This window comes from Leptonychotes weddellii, chromosome 7 (genome assembly GCF_054177405.1).
Source record: "Leptonychotes weddellii isolate Sample4059 chromosome 7, ASM5417740v2, whole genome shotgun sequence".
Taxonomy (NCBI): domain Eukaryota; kingdom Metazoa; phylum Chordata; class Mammalia; order Carnivora; family Phocidae; genus Leptonychotes; species Leptonychotes weddellii.
Genome location: NC_138375.1, coordinates 110,485,972 through 110,504,663, shown reverse-complemented (window position 1 = coordinate 110,504,663; position 18,692 = coordinate 110,485,972). Strand labels below are relative to the sequence as shown.

Below are 18,692 nucleotides of genomic sequence, written 5' to 3'. Positions count from 1 at the left end.
AATTCCGGCAGAAGTACGAAGACTGCATTTGGACAGACAGAATAAAGGCAGAAAGAAAATTAAGACGCTATTGCAATAATCTAGGCAAGATACAATGACGCCTGAATTTCAGCAATGGCAAAAATCTACCACAGATTCTAAAACAAAAATGGAGTATTTTGGATTTTATAATTCATGGTTTTAAAACAACAGCTTGAGAAAAATTAGTATTCTAATTAGAATTCCCAAATAATACTCAAAAAGGAAAAGACAAATTAAGGTAAAGACTGGAATTAAAGTGAATCACAATGATACTCAAGATTACTCAAGACTATAAATTCAGAAATAGTTATTTCAGGTTTAGCATCAAGGAGAACATCCTCATGACCAGACTAATCCTCAGCAAGTCTTTTCTTCCTGAGGGCACTAATACTCTAGCCAAACAACAAACGCTGTTCACCTTACATGCCCCTACAATGCAGGGTCAAATTTGCACTCAGTGGGATGCAGAAAGCGTAAAAGTCAAATTGAAAACCAAAGTTTGAAACTATGTAGGTTTCACTTTATCCAAACACTTAAAAACTATGTATTTCTTATACATGAAATAAATCTTCGGGAAATACTACTACTGTTGTACATTAACTAAATCATATCCTAGCCTTTTAATTCTATACTTCTTCGCATGGAATACAACCTATTTGTAGCACTTAGGGCAGTATGCAAAAAAGGCAACTACCCCACTTATGCACTATGTTTAATAAATTAAATTATTCTGATTAAAACTAAAAACTTCATTATAGCTCAAAAGGCCAAAGACAGTCAAGAGTTTTTCTATTTTTGGAAAAAGAGATTCTTTAACTGTTGCAAAAGCTAATGCTGTGACATGAAATCCAGGTGCAACATGTTACAAACATGTTAGGAAAGCTAACATTACTGTTTTAATACCTAAGGATATTCACATTAAGGATAAAACTACCCTGCAGTGAATGCCAACAATGCACCTCATACTACACAGACAGATATTCAAGGTTTCTATTTTGTTATCATTCCAATTCTTTCATGTCCCAGTAAGCAAACCCTCAAAGTGGGATTCTCTTCCTCTAAAAATAAGCTAAAATGAAAAATATGAACTACAGAGATAAAATTTATTTGTGATATATTGTTTATTCTGAGAAAGCAAATCACATGTTTATCATAATCTCTTTTCCAGAAAGAAATGGAGTAGCTAGTCATGAGCAGGGCCCACTTCTCATGATGTCATTCCAAAGCCATTACTAAATGTTACACATGTTACGCTTCCTTCAAATCAATCACAAAACAAGTCATCCTAAGACCGAGGTCAAATTCCACTCAACTAAAAGATCTCCAAACTTGAAGTAACGGTCCACTTACTAAATAATATTCAAAGACCAAATTCCAGAAAAACCCTCCTCTTGTACCTCCCCCACTTAAAAAAAAAAAAAATCAGTCTTCTCCTTTTAGCTCATTGTAATGGAATGTGACCTGTAGTTAAGGGCTTTTCCATTCCTTATTTACTGCTTAGAGAAGGCGAAGCAGATCTATTCTCCCTCACAAGGGTAATGTATTTCTTAAAAGAAGAAAAGTGCAGTGTGGGTGGTTAATAATATAACAATTAGAACAAAGGGCAAATTGGTTTACTTGATTTCTCACGTATGATAGGATGAGTTTATTTAAATGATAAATGAATCTATTTTTATTTTACAAAACTGGACAAACATCTAAAAGACCTAGGATTTGTATGATTCCTAATAAATCAGGTAGCATAGGGAAAGTTAAAACTACAACTACTTAAATAAATCTTCACACACAAAATTACTATAAACATCTTTTCATGACAAATCATATTTTTGTCATTGAAGTTATACACTTAAGTACCTACCTGATCATAGAGAGAAGAACAGGAAAATATTTAAGAAATGTACTTCAAAGTCTAATATTAAACACATCTCTCTGGGGTTCAGTTAGCATTTTTTTTGACGCGATGATCCTCAAAACTACTATGATACTTTAACCCAAGTTTTAAAATGAACAAACTCTAGACAAAAACTCTCCCACAATAACCCCCTTAAGGATATATTTTACTTACATTCTTCCTACACCTTCATACATGTGAGTCTCATCTACCAAAGTCATAATCTCTGTATCTGTAAGATGTGCGTGCTTTTTCGTTCTGTTTAGCTGTTCAATCTGTATGTCTGCAAGCTTCACCTTCTGTTGAGTGTCAATAACTTTGGCTTGAAGCTCTGTGAAGGCCTAATAAAAACAAGTCCTTGATTTAGTGGGTTAAACATTTTACAGGAAACACTTAAGTCAAATCCAAACACATTAAAATAAAGCATATTAACCAGAGACAAAGCTGTTAAATTTACCAACACAAACATCAGTAAAAGTCAATATAATTGTAAACAATCAAGCCACCATACTAAATAATAAACTTATCCTGTCCTCAGAAGATGCAGTCTATTTGAAGCAGAACAAATGCACATTAAATAACCTTATGAAAAAGCAGGTATCCAAGCAGTAATAAAAACAATAAATGCAAGAGTCAGAGGATGAAATCCAGAGATTCAAAACAAGAACCACAAATACAACGACTCACTTCATTTGTGTTACATGACTAGATTTCAAAACACTTTCTCACATTTGTCTGAAATACTAACAAGGGAATATTAATATGAGAACATTGAAGAATATAGTATCTCATTTACTCTTCTCAATAATCCTATGAGTTAGGGATGGCAGTTTCATCATCACTCTTTACAAGTTAAAGTAACTAAATTTGTTGAAGAGATAAAAGTGGCTTGCACAGGGTTGAACAACTATTAGGTGGTAAGGCAGGCACTTAAATCCATTTCTTCTGACCCCTAGTTCAGGAATGTTTCTATTCTACTGTCTACAGTAATATTCAGAATACAAATATTTTTGAGATAAAGATAAAAAACTAACAAAAAAAATTCAAAGCATTGGTAGAAGAACTGCATCATGATATTCATATCCACATACCAAGCCAAATTTGACCCTCATGTACACTTAAACACAGTTCTTGGATACTCTTGTTTAAGTGCCTGGAATGACTTTCAGATGCTGTCAAATTTATTCCATAATAATAACATCTGTGACTGCAACAATACAAGGCAAAGGCTACTAAACTTTTTTCTGACTTTGTTCTCCCCTACTAGTAGGTTTCCAAAGACTCATTTGGGGAGGGAGGTGCCTGAAACTTCCTATTAGTTTCCAACAACAACAAAGACCTTATAAAGATATTAGAAGATAAAACCTTTAAACAAGTTTTTTTTAGTTAATTTAATTAGCTCTCAAAACTACCCAATTTAAGTCTCCAATCATTTTCTTAGTTTGCATTCATTGCCCAGGGGTTTCTTAACGAATTCAAATACTGGGAGCTAAGACTACTCACAGCTGTACTCAACTGTTTACTCTTTCACTAAACCCCGACTTACATTTGAACTCTTAACAGAAAAAAAAAGGTAAATTTTTAGAATTCGTTAAGAATTCTTAAAATGAATTTTGTTTTGCATGTAAAATTACCTGACTGTTCTGTACACACTTTGCTAAGGAAGCTGGTAACTGTTCAAGCTGAGATATTACAGCATTAGAGAACACCACGTTAAAGACTAAATTTACAAGTTTCAAAAGAAGACAAAAAGCAAGTTACATACACATATATCCTCCGGGTAATAACAAACAGCTTCATTTATTAGGAGCAACAACTAGCCCAGCTGTCCTATTTCATATGCAAAGGTTGACCAGAAGAAATATTAAGACGCAAAATTTGCTCTTCTGAAGAACCTAAATAATCAAAAGGTGTGGAGTAAAGTAAGAACAGTGGATTCTAGTCCCAACTTTTGACTAAATCTTTTCTGGAACTCAGTTTCCTTTTCTAGAAAAAGTACAGGTTTAAAGTAGATGAAGTCCAGGATCCTTTCCCTGACAACCCTTAGATGGCGAAAACGCTTTTGACTAAACACATTTATAAGCAACTGTTTGAAGAGAGGAGCCCAATTCCTTCTGATACAGATTAAATTTGGAAAATTTTACGGACCTGTTTCTTTTTTTGACAAGTCCTTCAAGAAAAGGGGAAGGGGAGTAGGGCTGGGAGTTAAAGCTCTGATATTAACATTGCTATGAGACTCTCTAACTCTGACCTGTATGTAGATACTGCGACCTTTCACGTTACAGGATCAAGTAAGTGGCCTAAAAACACAGAGTGGACTTGGGAATTTTTAAAGCAAATGAGGATTTAGAATTACAGATGCCTCAGCTCAGGCAAGCGGTCCGAAGGGTCTCCAATTTGAAACGCTTACTTCAGGCCTTACTATAGAACTGAAGCCTCCACACAACGAAACGGCTCTGGAGCTCGGAACGAGAGAACAGGCCAGCTATCGGCCCGCGAGACAACCAGACCAGCCCAACCGGCTCTTGCCCAGAAAGAGTTGCTCGCCCCCCACGCCAACCTAAGAAGACCTGGTCCCGCCTCAGGACTCTGGGAAATCACTCCCCAGTTCCCTGGGGCCTCTTGCCTTCCTCAGGACTCGAGCACCATTTGATATATCCCCTTAGCTTCCCAAAGAGAAGCCTGAGGCAGGTCAGGACCCTCTTTTACCTTCTTCAACTCCAGATCCACGGGAGCCGCCATCTTGGTTCACTCAGTGCGCCTGCGCAGTACGATAAAGCCAGAAAGAGGATGGAGGAGGGGCAAGCCTTGGCGGTTCGACTGTCCCTTTCCTTCTGCGCCTGCGCACGAGTCGGACTAGCCCGGCTTCTAGAAATGTTACGAATACAGATTACGTTTTCCCCATGTGATTTATCAGGCTTGGCACGCAGATTCTCAGTGTGGTTTTAAGCGCTTTGACAAGTAGCTTAGTTAGTGCTTGGTGACTAGAGTTGTAAGTAGATCAGGCCAAAACTTCTTCAGGCATTCATTACTTCAACTAGTCCCTGTGCTGTCGGGGAAGTAGAAGAATCAACCTAAGCCTCAGGCATGCCAGTATGGAGAAGTCCAGCAGTTTTAGTAGAAGTGTTCTTCCAAAGAATTTATTTCTACTGAAATCTTCTGGAAGACCTTCTAGACACAGTGGTTCTCAAGAGAAGCCAAATAAATTTGCTGAAAGAATACAGATTCTCTGGGGTGTATGGGTGGTGCAGTCGCTTGAAGGTCCTGACTCTTGATTTCTGCTTGGGTGGTGATCTCTGGGGTCTTGAGATTGAGCCCTGCGCTGGGCTCCACGCTGAGCAGGGCGTCTGCTTTGGGTTCTCCCTCTGCCCCTCCCCCTGCGCTCATGCTTTCTCTCTCTAATAAATATTTTAAAAAATAATAGTATAGAGTCTCTGGTCCTCATCCCAGAGTTAATTACTTAAAAATATCTGAAATTGGGGCCTGGAAGTTTGTGTTTTCTCAAACTCCCTTTATGACCTGATGCAAGTCCACCTCCAGACTACATTTCAACCAGAAGATGAATAGTAATTAGACTTTTAGAAACGGAAGAAATGGATGTTTTACCGACTCTAAAAACTTGGGAGAGAGGGGGAAAGGCAGGGAATTTGGATCCAGCTAGCTCTGGATTCAGTGTTTGCTCTTGCCTAGGTCTGTCTGGTTCCACTTCAGTAGCTGTGTGACAGTAGAGTTTGTGTCCTTATTTAATTTGAGAGTAACAATATTGACCTCATACAGTTATTTTAGGGAATAAGACTGGGAAAAGCTCCAAGCATAGCACCATGCTCACAGTAGGTACTCAATAGTTATAGTTAAGTTGATGTAGTTAGCATTATTATGTTTGTCTTTCAAGGTCTAGGAAGCAGGCCACCTCTCCCATTATCTTTTTTTTTTTTTTTTTGCCTTTTTGTATCATTCATCACACAGACCAAAAATAATCTTTCCTCTGAACTCTCTTCAAGACTACATCTGTTCCTTTCTGAGGTACATGATACTTCCTACCTTAAAAAAAAGAAAACTTTTTCTTTTTTTTTAGATATTATTTATTTATTTTTCAGAGAGAGATAGAGAGCACAAGCAGGGGGATTGGCAGGCAGAGGAAGAAGCAGACTACTTGCTGAGGAAGGAGCCCTATGTGGAACTCTGTCCCAGGACCCTGGGATCAAGACCTGAGCCAAAGGCAGATGCTTAATCAACTGAGCCACCCAGGATCTCCTACCAAAAAAAAAAATTCTTATTAAACTCTAAGCTCCTTGAAATCAAGAACTATGGAATAATGGTTCTCCCACTTATACCCAAAACACTGATTACAGTGCCTCACAAAGAAGAAATACAAAATAAACACTCAGTAAGAATAAATTCTACAGAAGAAAACTAGCCATTTTTCTCTAATCTGGTAAAGAAAAGAAAGGCCTAATTCTATTCTGGGACCTTCTTAGAACTTCGTTATAGATAGTTAATTAATAATGACTAAAAATTAAAATTCAAAGAAAGTCTCAGACACTTACCTGTACATTACCTCATGGGATTTTAAAACACTCCTCATAGAGGCGTATGTAATGTCAAAGTTAGAAGCATAGGCTAAGGTGTCAGACAACCTGGGTTCAAATACTGCCTGCACTACTTAAAAGCAGTGGGACCTTAAGAAAGAATCTTCTCTCAATTTTTCTGGCCATTGTTCCTTTTTGCATACCACTCCTTCCTCCTGAGTTTAATTTCCTTGTTGATGAAGTAAGTCTTTTAGTAGATTCTTTCAGGAAGAGTCTTGGAGAGTAAACTCTTAGCCTTGTATGATAGGTTTGATTGTGTCCCCCCCAAAAAAGATGAGTTGAAGTACATCCAAATGTCATCTATTTGGAAATCAAGTCTTTACAGTGGTAATCAAGTTAAAATAAGGTTGTTGCGGGGCTCCTGGGTGGCTCAGTTGGTTAAGCGACTGCCTTTGGCTCAGGTCATGATCCTGGAGTCCCGGGATCGAGTCCCGCATCGGGCTTCCTGCTCGGCAGGGAGTCTGCTTCTCCCTCTGACCCTCCCCCCTCTCATGTGCTCTCTCTCTCAAAATAAATAAATAAAATCTTAAAAAATAAATAAATAAATAAATAAAATAAGGTTGTTGCGGTTGCCCTAATCCAATATGTCTTAGTCCTTCAGGCTGCTATAACAAAATACCACAGACTAGATGGCTTATAAACAGCAAACTTTTATTTCTCATAGTTCTGGAGACTGGAAGTTCAAGATCAGGGTGCTAGCATGGTTGAATGAGGGCCATATTCTGGGTTGCAGACTTCTGACCTCTTGCTGTGTTCTCACAAGAAAGAGTGGAAGACCTCTGTGGGGTCTCTTTTATAAGAACATGACTCCCATTCGTAAGGGTTCCATTCTCAAGACTTAAGCACTTCCCAAAGGCCCCACTTGCTAATGCCATCGTGTTTGTGGGTTAAGATTTCAACATATGAATTTTGGGGGTACACAAACATACCGTAGCACAATAATGACTGGTGTCCTTATAAAAAAGGGGAAATTTAGACTTAGAGATAGACATTCACAGAAAGAGGACTATGTGAAGAAACAGAAGAATGCCATGTGAAGATTGTAGTTATCCTTCTGGCTATCAGAAACTGAAAAAGGCAAGAAACCCTCTCTAGCTTTTAGAGGGACAATGACAATGTCAACATCTTGATTTTGGTCTTCTAGCCTCTAAAACTGTGAGAAAATAAATTTCTGTTGTTCTAAGCTACGCAGTTTATAGTACTTTGTTATGGCAGCCTTATGAAAGTAAGACACTTTGTATATGTAGAATTGTCTTAATTTCACCCTTAGTTTGAAATGACAGATTAGCTGTGTATAGAATTACAGATTGACAATTATTAGACATTTTTCCATAGTCTTCTGGCTTTCATATACTGATAAAAAGTTCTGTCAGGCTGCTTTTCATGATTTTGTTAGAAACCTTTTTTTTTTTTTAAAGATTTTATTTATTCATTTGAGACACAGAGATACAGAGAGAGAGAGCATGAGCAGGGGGAGAGGCAGAAGAAGAGGGAGAAGCAGGCTCCCCACTGAGCCAGGAGCTGGCCGGGCTGGATCCCGGGACCCTGGGATCATGACTTGAGCCGAAGGCAGACGCTTAACCGTCTGAGCCACCCAGGTGCCCCAGAAACCTGTCTTATCTCTCGTGTCTTTTAAGACATTCACATTGTTCTAGGTTCTGCCCTTTTACGTGTGTGTGTGTGTGTGTGTGTTTTCTTTATTTTTCCTGTTTGGGACATAGTACACTTCTTTAATCTGAGGTTTTATGCTAATTCTGAAAAATGTTCAACCAGTAGCTCATGGAATATTGGCTTCCCACCATTTTTTGTCATTATTCCTAATTAGAACCCCTATTAAAAATATGTTGAATCATCCATATCTCTTTGCCTCTATTTTATACTTACTATTTCCCCATGCTGAATCCTGAATGATTTATTCAATTTTCCTCACTAATTTACTAACTTTTTTCAACTATGTCTAGTTTACTATTTAAGTCATTCCTTGGGTTTTTATTTGAATAATTATAAACTTTAATTCTTAAAATTCTATTTGACCCTTTCATGACAAAAACACTTAGCAAACTGGGAATAGAATAAAACAACTTTAACATAATAAAAGCCACATATAAAAAACCCATAGTGAACATCATACTCATTTGTAAAAGACTGAAAGCTTTTCCAGTAAGACAAGGAACAAGGCAAGGGTGCCCACTTTCTCCACTTCTACTCAACATAGTAGTGGATGTCCTAGCCAATGCAGTTAAGCAAGAAAAGAAATAAAAGGCATCCAAATTGGAAAAGAAGTAATAAAATTATCCCTGTTCACAGATGATAAAACCTTATAATTAGAAAATCCTAACGATTCCACACAAAAATTATTAGAGCTAATAATGTACTCAAAAAGTATAAGGATACAAAGTCAGCATGCAAAAATCAGTTGCATTTCTATCCACTAACAATAAGCAATCTGAAAAGGAAATTAAGAAAATAATTGCATTCACAATAACATCGGAAAGAATAACATACTCAGAAATAACATAACAGGGGCGCCTGGGTGGCTCAGTCACTAAGTGTCTGCCTTTGGCTCAGGTCATGATCCCAGGGTCCTGGGATCGAGCCCCACATCGGGCTCCCTGCTCCGCAGGAAGCCTGCTTCTCCCTTTCCCACTCCCCCTGCTTGTGTTCCCTCTCTCACTATGTCTCTCTCTGTCAAATAAAAAAATAAAATCTTAAAAAAAAAGAACATAACAAAGGAAGTGAAAGATTTGTACAATGAAAACTACAAAATGTTGCAGATGGAAATTAAAGAATACACAAATAAATGGAAAGACATTCTGTGTTCATGGATTAGAGGATTTAATTAATATTGTTAAAATGTCAATCCTACCCAAAATGATTTATAGATTTAATGCCATCCCTATCAAAGTCCCAATGACTTTTTTTGCAAAAATAGATAAACCTATCCTGAAATCCATATGAAATCTCAAGGAACCCTGTATAGCCAAAACAATCTAGAAAAAGCAGAGCAAACTGAGGATTCACACTTCCTGAGTTCAAACTTTATTATAAAACTACAGTAATCAAAACAGTGTGATGCTGGCATAAAGACAGACAAATGTACAAATGGAATACAATAGAGAGCCCAGTGGGGTGCCTAGGTGGTTCAGTCAATTTAGGGTCCAACTCTTGGTTTCAGCTCAGGTCCTGATCTCAGGGTTGTAATCTCAGGGTCGTGGGATTGAGCCCCCATCGAGCCCCAAGTCGGGCTCCACACTCAGCTCAGAGTCTGCTTAGGATTCCCTCTCCCCTCTCTTGCAGCCTCTCCCCCTGTGCTCTCGCTCACTCTCTCCCTCTCATTATCTCTAAGATTGATCTTCATTCAATCTTAGAAAAAAACAGAGAGCCCAGAAATAAACCCTCAATATATAGTCAAACGATTTTTTTTTTTGTCCCAAGTGTGCCAAGACCATTCAGTGGGGGAAAGGTCATAATGATACAAGCCTAACTAAAGAAATAAGAAAAAACTCAAATAAACAACCTAACCTTACACCTAAAGGAACTAGAAAAAGAACAAAGAAAGCCCAAGATGGAAGGAAATAACAGAAGGAAGGAAATAATTAGGTCAGAGCAGAAATAAATGACAGAGGGGCATCTGGCTGGCTCAGTTGGAACAGCACGCAACTCTTGATCTTGGGGTCATGAGTTCAAGCCCCATGGTAGGCGTAGAGTTTACTTTAAAATAATAATAATAATAAATAGATTTTTAAAAAAGATTTAATTTATTTATTTGACAGAGAGAGAGACAGTGAGAGAGGGAACACAAGCAGGGGGAGTGTGAGAGGGAGAAGCAGGCTTCCCGCTGAGCAGGGAGCCCGATGCAGGGCTCAACCCCAGGAACCCGGGATCATGACCTGAGCCGAAGGCAGACGCCTAATGACTGAGCCACCCAGGCGCCCCAATAAATAGATTTTTTAAAAGAAATAAATGACAGAGACCAAAAAAATAAAAAAGAACTAATTAATGAAATCAAGAGTTGGTTCTTTCAAAAGATAAACAAACTTGATAAACCCTTAGCCAGACTCATCAAGGAAAAAAAGAGAAAGGACCCAAATAAATAAAATCAGGAACAAAAGAGAAGTAACAACCGACACCACAGAAATACAAAGGCTAATAAGAAAGTACAATGAAAAATAGCCACATACAGAAGAGTGAAACTGGACCATTTCCTTACACCATACACAAAAATAGTCTCAAAATGGATGAAAGAAATCCATCAAAATCCTAGAGGAGAATAGGCAGCAACCTCTGTGACCTCGACTGCAGCAACTTCTTGCTAGGCACATCTCCAAAGGCAAGGGAAACAAAGGCAAAAATGAACTATTGAGACCATCAAGATAAAAAGCTTTTGCACAGCAAAGGAAACAGTCAACAAAACCAAAAGACAACCAACAGAATGGGAGAAGATATTTGCAAATGTCTTATCAGATAAAGGGCTAGTATCCAGAATCTATAAAGCACTTATCAAACTCAACACCCAAAGAACAAATACTCTAATCAAGAAATGGGCAGAAGACATGAACAGACATTTGTCCAAAGAAGACATCCAAATGGCCAACAGACACATGAAAAAATACTGCACATCACTGGGCATCAGGGAAATACAAATCAAACCACAATGAGATATCACCTCACACAGGTCAGAAGGGCTAAAATTAACAAATCAGGAAACGACAGATGTTGGCGAGGATGCAGAGAAAGGGGATCCCTCTTACACCATTGGTGGGAATGCAAGCTGGTGCAGCCACTCTGGAAAACAGTATGGAGGTTCCTCAAAAAGTTGAAAATAGAGCTACCCTACAAACCAGCAATTGCAATACTGGGTATTCACCCCAAAGATACAAATGTACTAATCAGAAGGGGCATCTACACCCCAATGTTTATAGCAGAAATGTCCACAATAGCCAAACTATGGAAAGAGCCCAGATGTCCACTGACTGATAAGTGAACAAAGAAGTTGTGGTATATATATCCAACGGAATACTACTCAGCCATTAAAAAAAAAAAAAATGAAATCTTGCCATTTGGAACAATGTGGATGGAACTAGAAGGTATTATGCCAAGCGAAATAAGTCAATCAGAGAATGACAATTATCATATGATTTCACTCATATATGGAATTTAAGAAACAAAATAGAGGAACATAGAGGAAGGGAGGGAAAAATAAAACAAGATGAAATCAGAGAGGAAGCAAACCATAAGAGACTCTTCATCATGGGAAGAAGACTGAGGGTTGCTGGAGGGGATGGGATGTTGGGGAATGGGGTAACTGGGTGATGGACATTAAAGAGGGCACATAATGTAATGAGCACTGGGTATTTTTCTTCTTTTTTTCCTTTTTTAAATATTTTTTTTATTAACATATAATGTATTATTTGTTTCAGGGGTACAGGTCTGTGATTCATCAGTCTTACACATTTCACAGCACTCACCATAGCACATACCCTCCCCAATGTTCATCACTCAGCCATCTCATCCCTCCACCCCCCTCCACTCCAGCAACCCTCGGTTTGTTTCCTGAGATTAAGAGTCTCTTATGGTTTGTCTCCCTCTCTGGTTTCATCTTGTTTCATTTTTCCCTCCCTTCCCCTGTGATCCTCTGCCTTGCTTCTCAAGTTGAGCACTGGGTGTTATATAAAACTGATGAACCACTGAGCTCTACCTCTGAAACTAATAATACATTATATGTTAATCAACTGAATTTAAATTTAGAAAACAAAAAACAAACAAAAAAGAAAGTACAATGAAAAATTATATGCCAATAAATTGGACAAATCTATAAGAAATGGATAAATTCCTAAAAACATACAGCCTTCCAAAATTGAATCAGAAAGAAATGTAAAATCTGAACAGACTAATGACTATGAATAAAGTTGAACCAGTAAGAAAAAAACTACCAAAAAATAAAAGTCCAGGACCAGATGCATTCAGAGGTGAATTTTACCAAATATTTAAAGAAGTTAATACCTATTCTCTTCAAACTATCCCCAAAAATAGAAGAGAAAGGCTCCAAATGCATTCTTTCTCTTTTTTCCTCCCCTTCTTCCATGTGTCTATGTATATGCTGTCATATTTTATATCTTTTTTTATCATAATTTTCTATAAAAGATACTAGGAAAAATTGATATCCACATGCAGAAGGATGAAGTTGAACCCTTACTAAGCACCATGTACAAAAATTAACTCAAAATGGATCAAAGACCTAAATGTAGGAGGGGCACCTGGATGGCTCAGTCCATTAAGCATCTGCCTTTGGCTCAGATTATGATCCCAGGGTCCTAGGATCAAGCCCTGCGTTGGACTCCCTGCTCAGTGGGAAGCCTTCTTCTCCCTCTCCCTCTACCCCTCCCCCCCACTCATGCTCTCTCTCTCACTCTCTCTCAGATAAATTTAAAAAAAGACCTAAATGTAGGAGCTAAACTATAAAATTCTTAGAAGAAAGCATTGGAGAAATCTTTCTGACATTGGATTTAATAATGATTTCCATGAAATGGAAAGGCACTGACAACAAAAAAAAGTAGATTAATTGGACTTCATCAAAATTAAAAACTTTTAAGCATGAAAGGACACTATCAAGAGAGAAAAGGCAACCCATGGAATGGGAGAAAATATGTGCAAATTAGATACATAGTAAGGAATTAGTATCCAAGTTATATAAAGAACTGCTACAATTAAGCAATGGAAAAGCAAACAACCCAATTAAAAATGGGCAAAGATTTGAATAGACATTTCTCCAAGGAAGATGAACACATGGAAGGACCCTCAACATCACTAATCATTAGGGAAAAGCAAATCAAAACAATGAGATACCACTGCATACCCATTAGGATGGCTATTAACTAAAAACAAAAACAATATAGAAAATAACAAGTATTGGCTGGATGTGGAGAAACTGGAACCCTGTGTGTTGCTGGTGGGGATGCAAAATGGTGCATCTGCTCTGGAAAACAGTACAGTAGTTCCTCAAAAAATTAAAAGTAGAGTTACCATAGGACCTAGCAATCCTACTTCTAGGTGTATACCCAAAAAAATCCTAAGTGAGTACTCAAGCAGATATGTGCACACCTATGTTTATAGCAACAAATTCACAAAAGCCAAAATGTGGAAGCAACCCAAGTGTCTGTGAACAGATAAATGGATAAACAATATGTGGCATATATGTACAATGGAATAGTATTCAGCCTTTGAAGAGGAATGAAATTCTTTTTTTTTTTTTAAGATTTTATTTATTTGCAAGAGAGAGAATGAGAGACAGAGAGCATGAGAGTGGGGAGGGTCAGAGGGAGAAGCAGACTCCCTGCCGAGCAGGGAGCCTGATGTGGGACTCGATCCCGGGACTCCAGGATCATGACCTGAGCCGAAGGCAGTCGCTTAACCAACTGAGCCACCCAGGCGCCCCGAAGAGGAATGAAATTCTAACACATGCTACAACATGGACGAACTTTGAGGGCATAATGCTAAGTGAAATAAGCCAGTCACAGAAAGAGAAATACTATATGATTTCACTTATATGAGGGGTGTAGAGCAGTCAAAATCATAAAGACACAAAGTAAAATGGTGGTTGCCAGGAGATGAGGCAAAGGGGAGGAATGGAAAGTTATTGTTTAAGAAGTACGGTACAAATTTCAGTTTTACAAGATGAAAGGACTTCAGGAGATGGATGTTGGTGATGGTAGCAGAATATTATAAATTTATTTAGTACCACTGAACTGTACACTTAAAAATGGTTAAGATGGTGAATTTTATTCTATATGTATTTTACCACATAAAAAAATGAAAAAAAATTATTCCTTTTTCTTTTTCCTTTTTTTTAATTTGGTCCTTTTTCAAATCCACATGCTCTTTTCTTTTTCATAATGATAAGTAATGTTATATTCTTGACTAATAGAACATCATGAATATAATTATTTAAAAATTTCTTTACAATGTATTATCACCTGAGATTTGTGGCTTCTGAGTTCTTTCATTGGGGGCATCCACTGATCTTTTTTATGACAGTTGATTTCTCCTGTGACTCATGAGTTTTTGACTAAGAATCTGTCTTCAGTGTAGCATGTCCTGGGCTGTAGAAACATCTGTAAGCATGGCCTCACATTCACTTCTACCAAAGCCCTAAGAGATTCATGGGTTCCAGACCAGTTTTGTGTTAATTCTTGACACCACATGAGCAAGCAAATCTGGAGAAAAATCACACTTGCCCTGGGCATAGAGTTGGCAGAATGTGATATACATTTATGGACTGGAAACCACTATAGTATGTTTCTCCCTTTCATTTGGGTCTTCAAAATAAATTATTTTTCTTTCTCTGCAAGTTCTTTTTTTAAATTCTTTTCTTTTTTTAAGATTTTATTTATTTATTTGACAGAGAGAGAGACAGCGAGAGAGGGAACACAAGCAGGGGGAGGGGGAGAGGGAGAAGCAGGCTCCCCGCTGAGCAGGGAGTCTGATGCGGGGCTCGATCCCAGCACCCTGGGATCATGACCCGAGCTGAAGGCAGACGCTTAACGACTGAGCCACCCAGGCGCCCTTTACTTATTTTTTTTAATTTATTTTTATTTATTTATTTATTTATTTATTTATTTAATATATTTTATTTATTATTTATTTGACAGAGAGAGACACAGCGAGAGAGGAAACACAAGCAGGGGGAGAGGGAGAAGCAGGCTTCCCGCGGAGCAGGGAGCCTGATGCGGGACTCGATCCCAGGACCCTGGGACCATGACCCTAGCCGAAGGCAGATGCTTAATAACTGAGCTACCCAGGTGCCCTGCAACTTCTTCTTCTTTTTTTTTTTTTTTTTAAGATTTTATGCAAGATAGAAGATAGAAGCAGACTCCCCGCTGAGCAGGGAGCTCTAGTCCAGGTTGGAGGCGGGGCTTGATCCCAGGACCCTGGGGATCATGACCTGAGCTGAAGGCAGACGCTTAACCCATTGCGCCACCCAGGCGCCCCTCTCTGTGGAACTTCTAAAATGGCAGGAAGAGACTATGAAAGTCCTGAAAGGTTTACAGTCCTTAGACACTTGCCACAGTGTCTAACCAAGATGTGGTCGCTCCTATTATTTTTACAGAATAGACTTCATGCTGAAGGCTTCACTAGTACGGAGATGTACTCCTTCCAAGGTTGAATCAGTCCACAGTTGTGGAACTTAAAAAGGTGATTGATTATCCCTCAGCTCTACTTACACATACTCAAAACATTTATTCATTCAACAAGTCTTTATCGAACATCTTTTAGACCCTGATCTAGGCCTTTGGGATATACCAATAACAAGAGACAAACTCCCTGGTCAGAGAGTTGGTGGCAAGGTGCACAGACCATGAAAGGCCTTTGCAAGCTACTGGCAGGGTAGAATATTATTCTGAGTGTGATTGGAAGGCACTGAATAAATTCAAACCGGTTACTGATCTGATCTGAAGAGATTGATATGATCCCATTTTAAAGAGATCATTGTAGGTGCTAGGTGGAGAATGGATCGGAAGAAACAAGAGTGGAAACAAAGAGACCAGTTAGGAGACAATAAAAGTGGTACGAGCGAGATGATGGTGGTGTTGGTGAGGATGATAGCGACAAAGGTAGAAGTCGATGGACTCAGGTAGAGGTTACTGAACTTGATGAAGGAATGGATTGAGATCAGGAGGGTGCCAATGAAAGAAAGAGAGGAACCAAAGATCACTCCTAATCTCCAAATAAGTATGCTGAGTGGAAGAAGCCAGACAAAAAAAGAGTAACATACTATCCAATTCCATGTATATGCAATTCTAGAAAATGCTAGCAAATCTGCAATGGCAGAAAGAAGATCAGTAGTTGCCAGAGAGTACTGGGAATGAGGGGAGTTAGAAGAAAGGGATTACAAGAAGAAGGAGGAGGAGGAGGAGGAGAAGGAGAAGAAGAAAGAAAGAGGAGGAGGAAGAGGAGAAGAAGAGGAAGAGGAGGAAGAAGAAGAAAGGGATTACAAAGGAGCATTAGGTAACCTTTGTGGTGATGGATATGTTTATTATCTTGATTGCGGAGATAGTTTCCTGGCTGGAAACTTACCAAATTGTACACTTTAACATATTCAGTTTATTGTGTATCAATCATACCTCAAGAAAGATGTTTTGTTTTGTTTTAAATATTTATTTATTTATTTTAGAGAGAGAGAGAGAGAGCCCTAGTGGGGGCAGGCCAGAAGAAGAGAGAGAATCCCAAGCAGACTCCATGCTGGGCGCGGAGCCCCGATGCCGAGCTTGATCTCATGACCCTGAGATCATGACCTGAGCTGAGATCACAAGTCGGATGCTTAACCATCTGAGCCACCCAGACGCCCCAAGAAAGCTGTTTTAAGAGGAAAATAAAGCCTTCTAGGTTTTTGACCTGAACAACTAGTTGAATGGTAATGTCTTTTACTGAGAAGAGGAAATTAATTCTTATGATATAGCCTACATGCAGTTTCAAAGCATCTGTGTAGAAATAATAAGAATAATCCTTCCCCCTTGTGAATAGACTATATTAGTTAGAGTATAGGTTTAGGTGTTACAACAGAGATCCAAATTGGCTGAAACAAGAGAGAAGCTTATTTATCTCTGTCACAATCATCCAGACAGATGCAGTGTAGGGTAAGTATGTGAATTCCACAAGGCCAGAGTTCCCAGGCTCCTTCTATCTCATCCATGTGATCCAAGATGACTCGTCACCACCAGGTCCATGGCCTAGCTAGAAGGAAGGGGGAATGGAAGGAGGAGATTCATTCATTCTCTTTAAAGCAATGTCCTAGAAGTGGTAGGTATGGTTCTGTTCATATCACGTTGGCCCGAACAGAATCATATGGCCATTCCTGGCTGTAGGAGACGTTGGGAAATACAGCTATTATTATGGGCAGCTATGTGTCTACTTAAACACCAGGGATTCTATTATTATGAAAGGAAAATAGAAGACAAAGATGGGGGGTGGAAATCAGCAGTTTCTGACATCATAGTTTTTCAGCTTACTTAGCCATATCCTATTCATCACTTCATTTGATCTTTGCAACTTTGTAAGATAGATAGACCCCCAAGGGTTCATTTAGTTGGAGAAGAACTTTAGCAGTTTCAAAATATTTACTAGCTGTATGATCTAAGGAAAATTACTTAACTTCTCAGGGCTTCCATCTCTTTAACTATGAAATAGAGGTAATAATACTTATGAGTTATCATGTGAATTAAATGAGGTAATGCACGCAAGGTTTCTGGTATATAGTTGCACCTAATTAACAGTTACTATTATTAAGCGTCGAGTACTGCAAAACTACAGATAAATAAAGGGCAGTTCATAGTACAGTGGGGTTCACAGATAAAAGAGAGTTATAAAAGAATATGAAAATTCTGCTGTGGAGGAAGTGACCATAGGAGCTGGAAAACACAAAGGAGAGCCTCCTAACCCAGGAGTCTTGCTGGTTGGAGCCTTGGTTGGTTGCCAAGTTGGGGAGGAGAGAGGGGGATGAGCCAACAAAGTGAAGGGGATTAAGAGGTGCAAACTTGCAGTTATAAAAGAAAGAATTCACAGAGATGTAAAGTACAACATCAAATATAGATATAGATAAACATATATATAAAAGAAAGTTCCTGGCAAAGAAGGGAGAAAGGATATTGCTGATATTTCTAGAAGTTTACAAAAAGACACCAAGGTGAGAGGCTGGTGTCTTCAGGGAAATAGGAGTTGTTTGGAGTGGCTGGACTATAGTAGCTTGTTAGCCATGAAGAAAGGGCCAGAGAGATCGATGAGGGCCAATGGCAGAGGGCCTTCCAAGTCAAGCTCAAGAGCTTAGGATCTGCCCTCTGGTCACTGAGTTCAGTGGAGTGTTATAAGCATGGGAGTGACTGGTCATATTTATGCTCCAGAAGATTACCATGGCTACTTCATGTGGAGTGATTCCCAGAAGGCAGAAGATGAGAAACTAGATCAGAACTGAAGCAGCCATCCACATCTGGTCAAGGGGCCACAACTAAGGTAGTGGAAGAAGAGGAGAGCCCCAAAGTTCATCTGCTCTTCAAAATTTCTGTCCTGTCTTGAGCAAGTTCTCTCTCAACTCTGCTTTATAGCAGCTGCTTTTGTATCAGATTACAAGAGAAACATCTTCTTTGATAACATTTCTTTTTTTAAAGATTTTTTTTTTTAATTTATGAATTTGACAGAGA

General features: G+C 38.7%; 1 protein-coding gene and 1 long non-coding RNA gene across 5 annotated transcripts in view; both read right to left on the bottom strand.

Annotated features, from left to right (window-relative positions):
• The window catches only part of PFDN1 (prefoldin subunit 1), a 62,432-nt gene extending 57,652 nt beyond the window's left edge, over positions 1-4,780 (bottom strand). For 2 of the 3 annotated variants that reach the window (XM_081826978.1, XM_081826977.1), the window contains exons 1-2: positions 4,622-4,780; positions 2,087-2,253 (exon numbers count right to left, since the gene is read on the bottom strand). In XM_081826978.1, coding sequence (XP_081683104.1) covers positions 2,087-2,253; positions 4,622-4,654 — 200 coding nt within the window. In that variant the 5' untranslated portion in view covers positions 4,655-4,780. The remainder of the gene's footprint in view (positions 1-2,086; positions 2,254-4,621) is intronic. The other variant, XM_006731443.3, reaches the window with a different exon arrangement.
• LOC145722453 (uncharacterized) overlaps positions 1-18,692 on the bottom strand; it is a 388,135-nt gene that overhangs the window by 291,625 nt on the left and 77,818 nt on the right. The window lies entirely within an intron of this gene.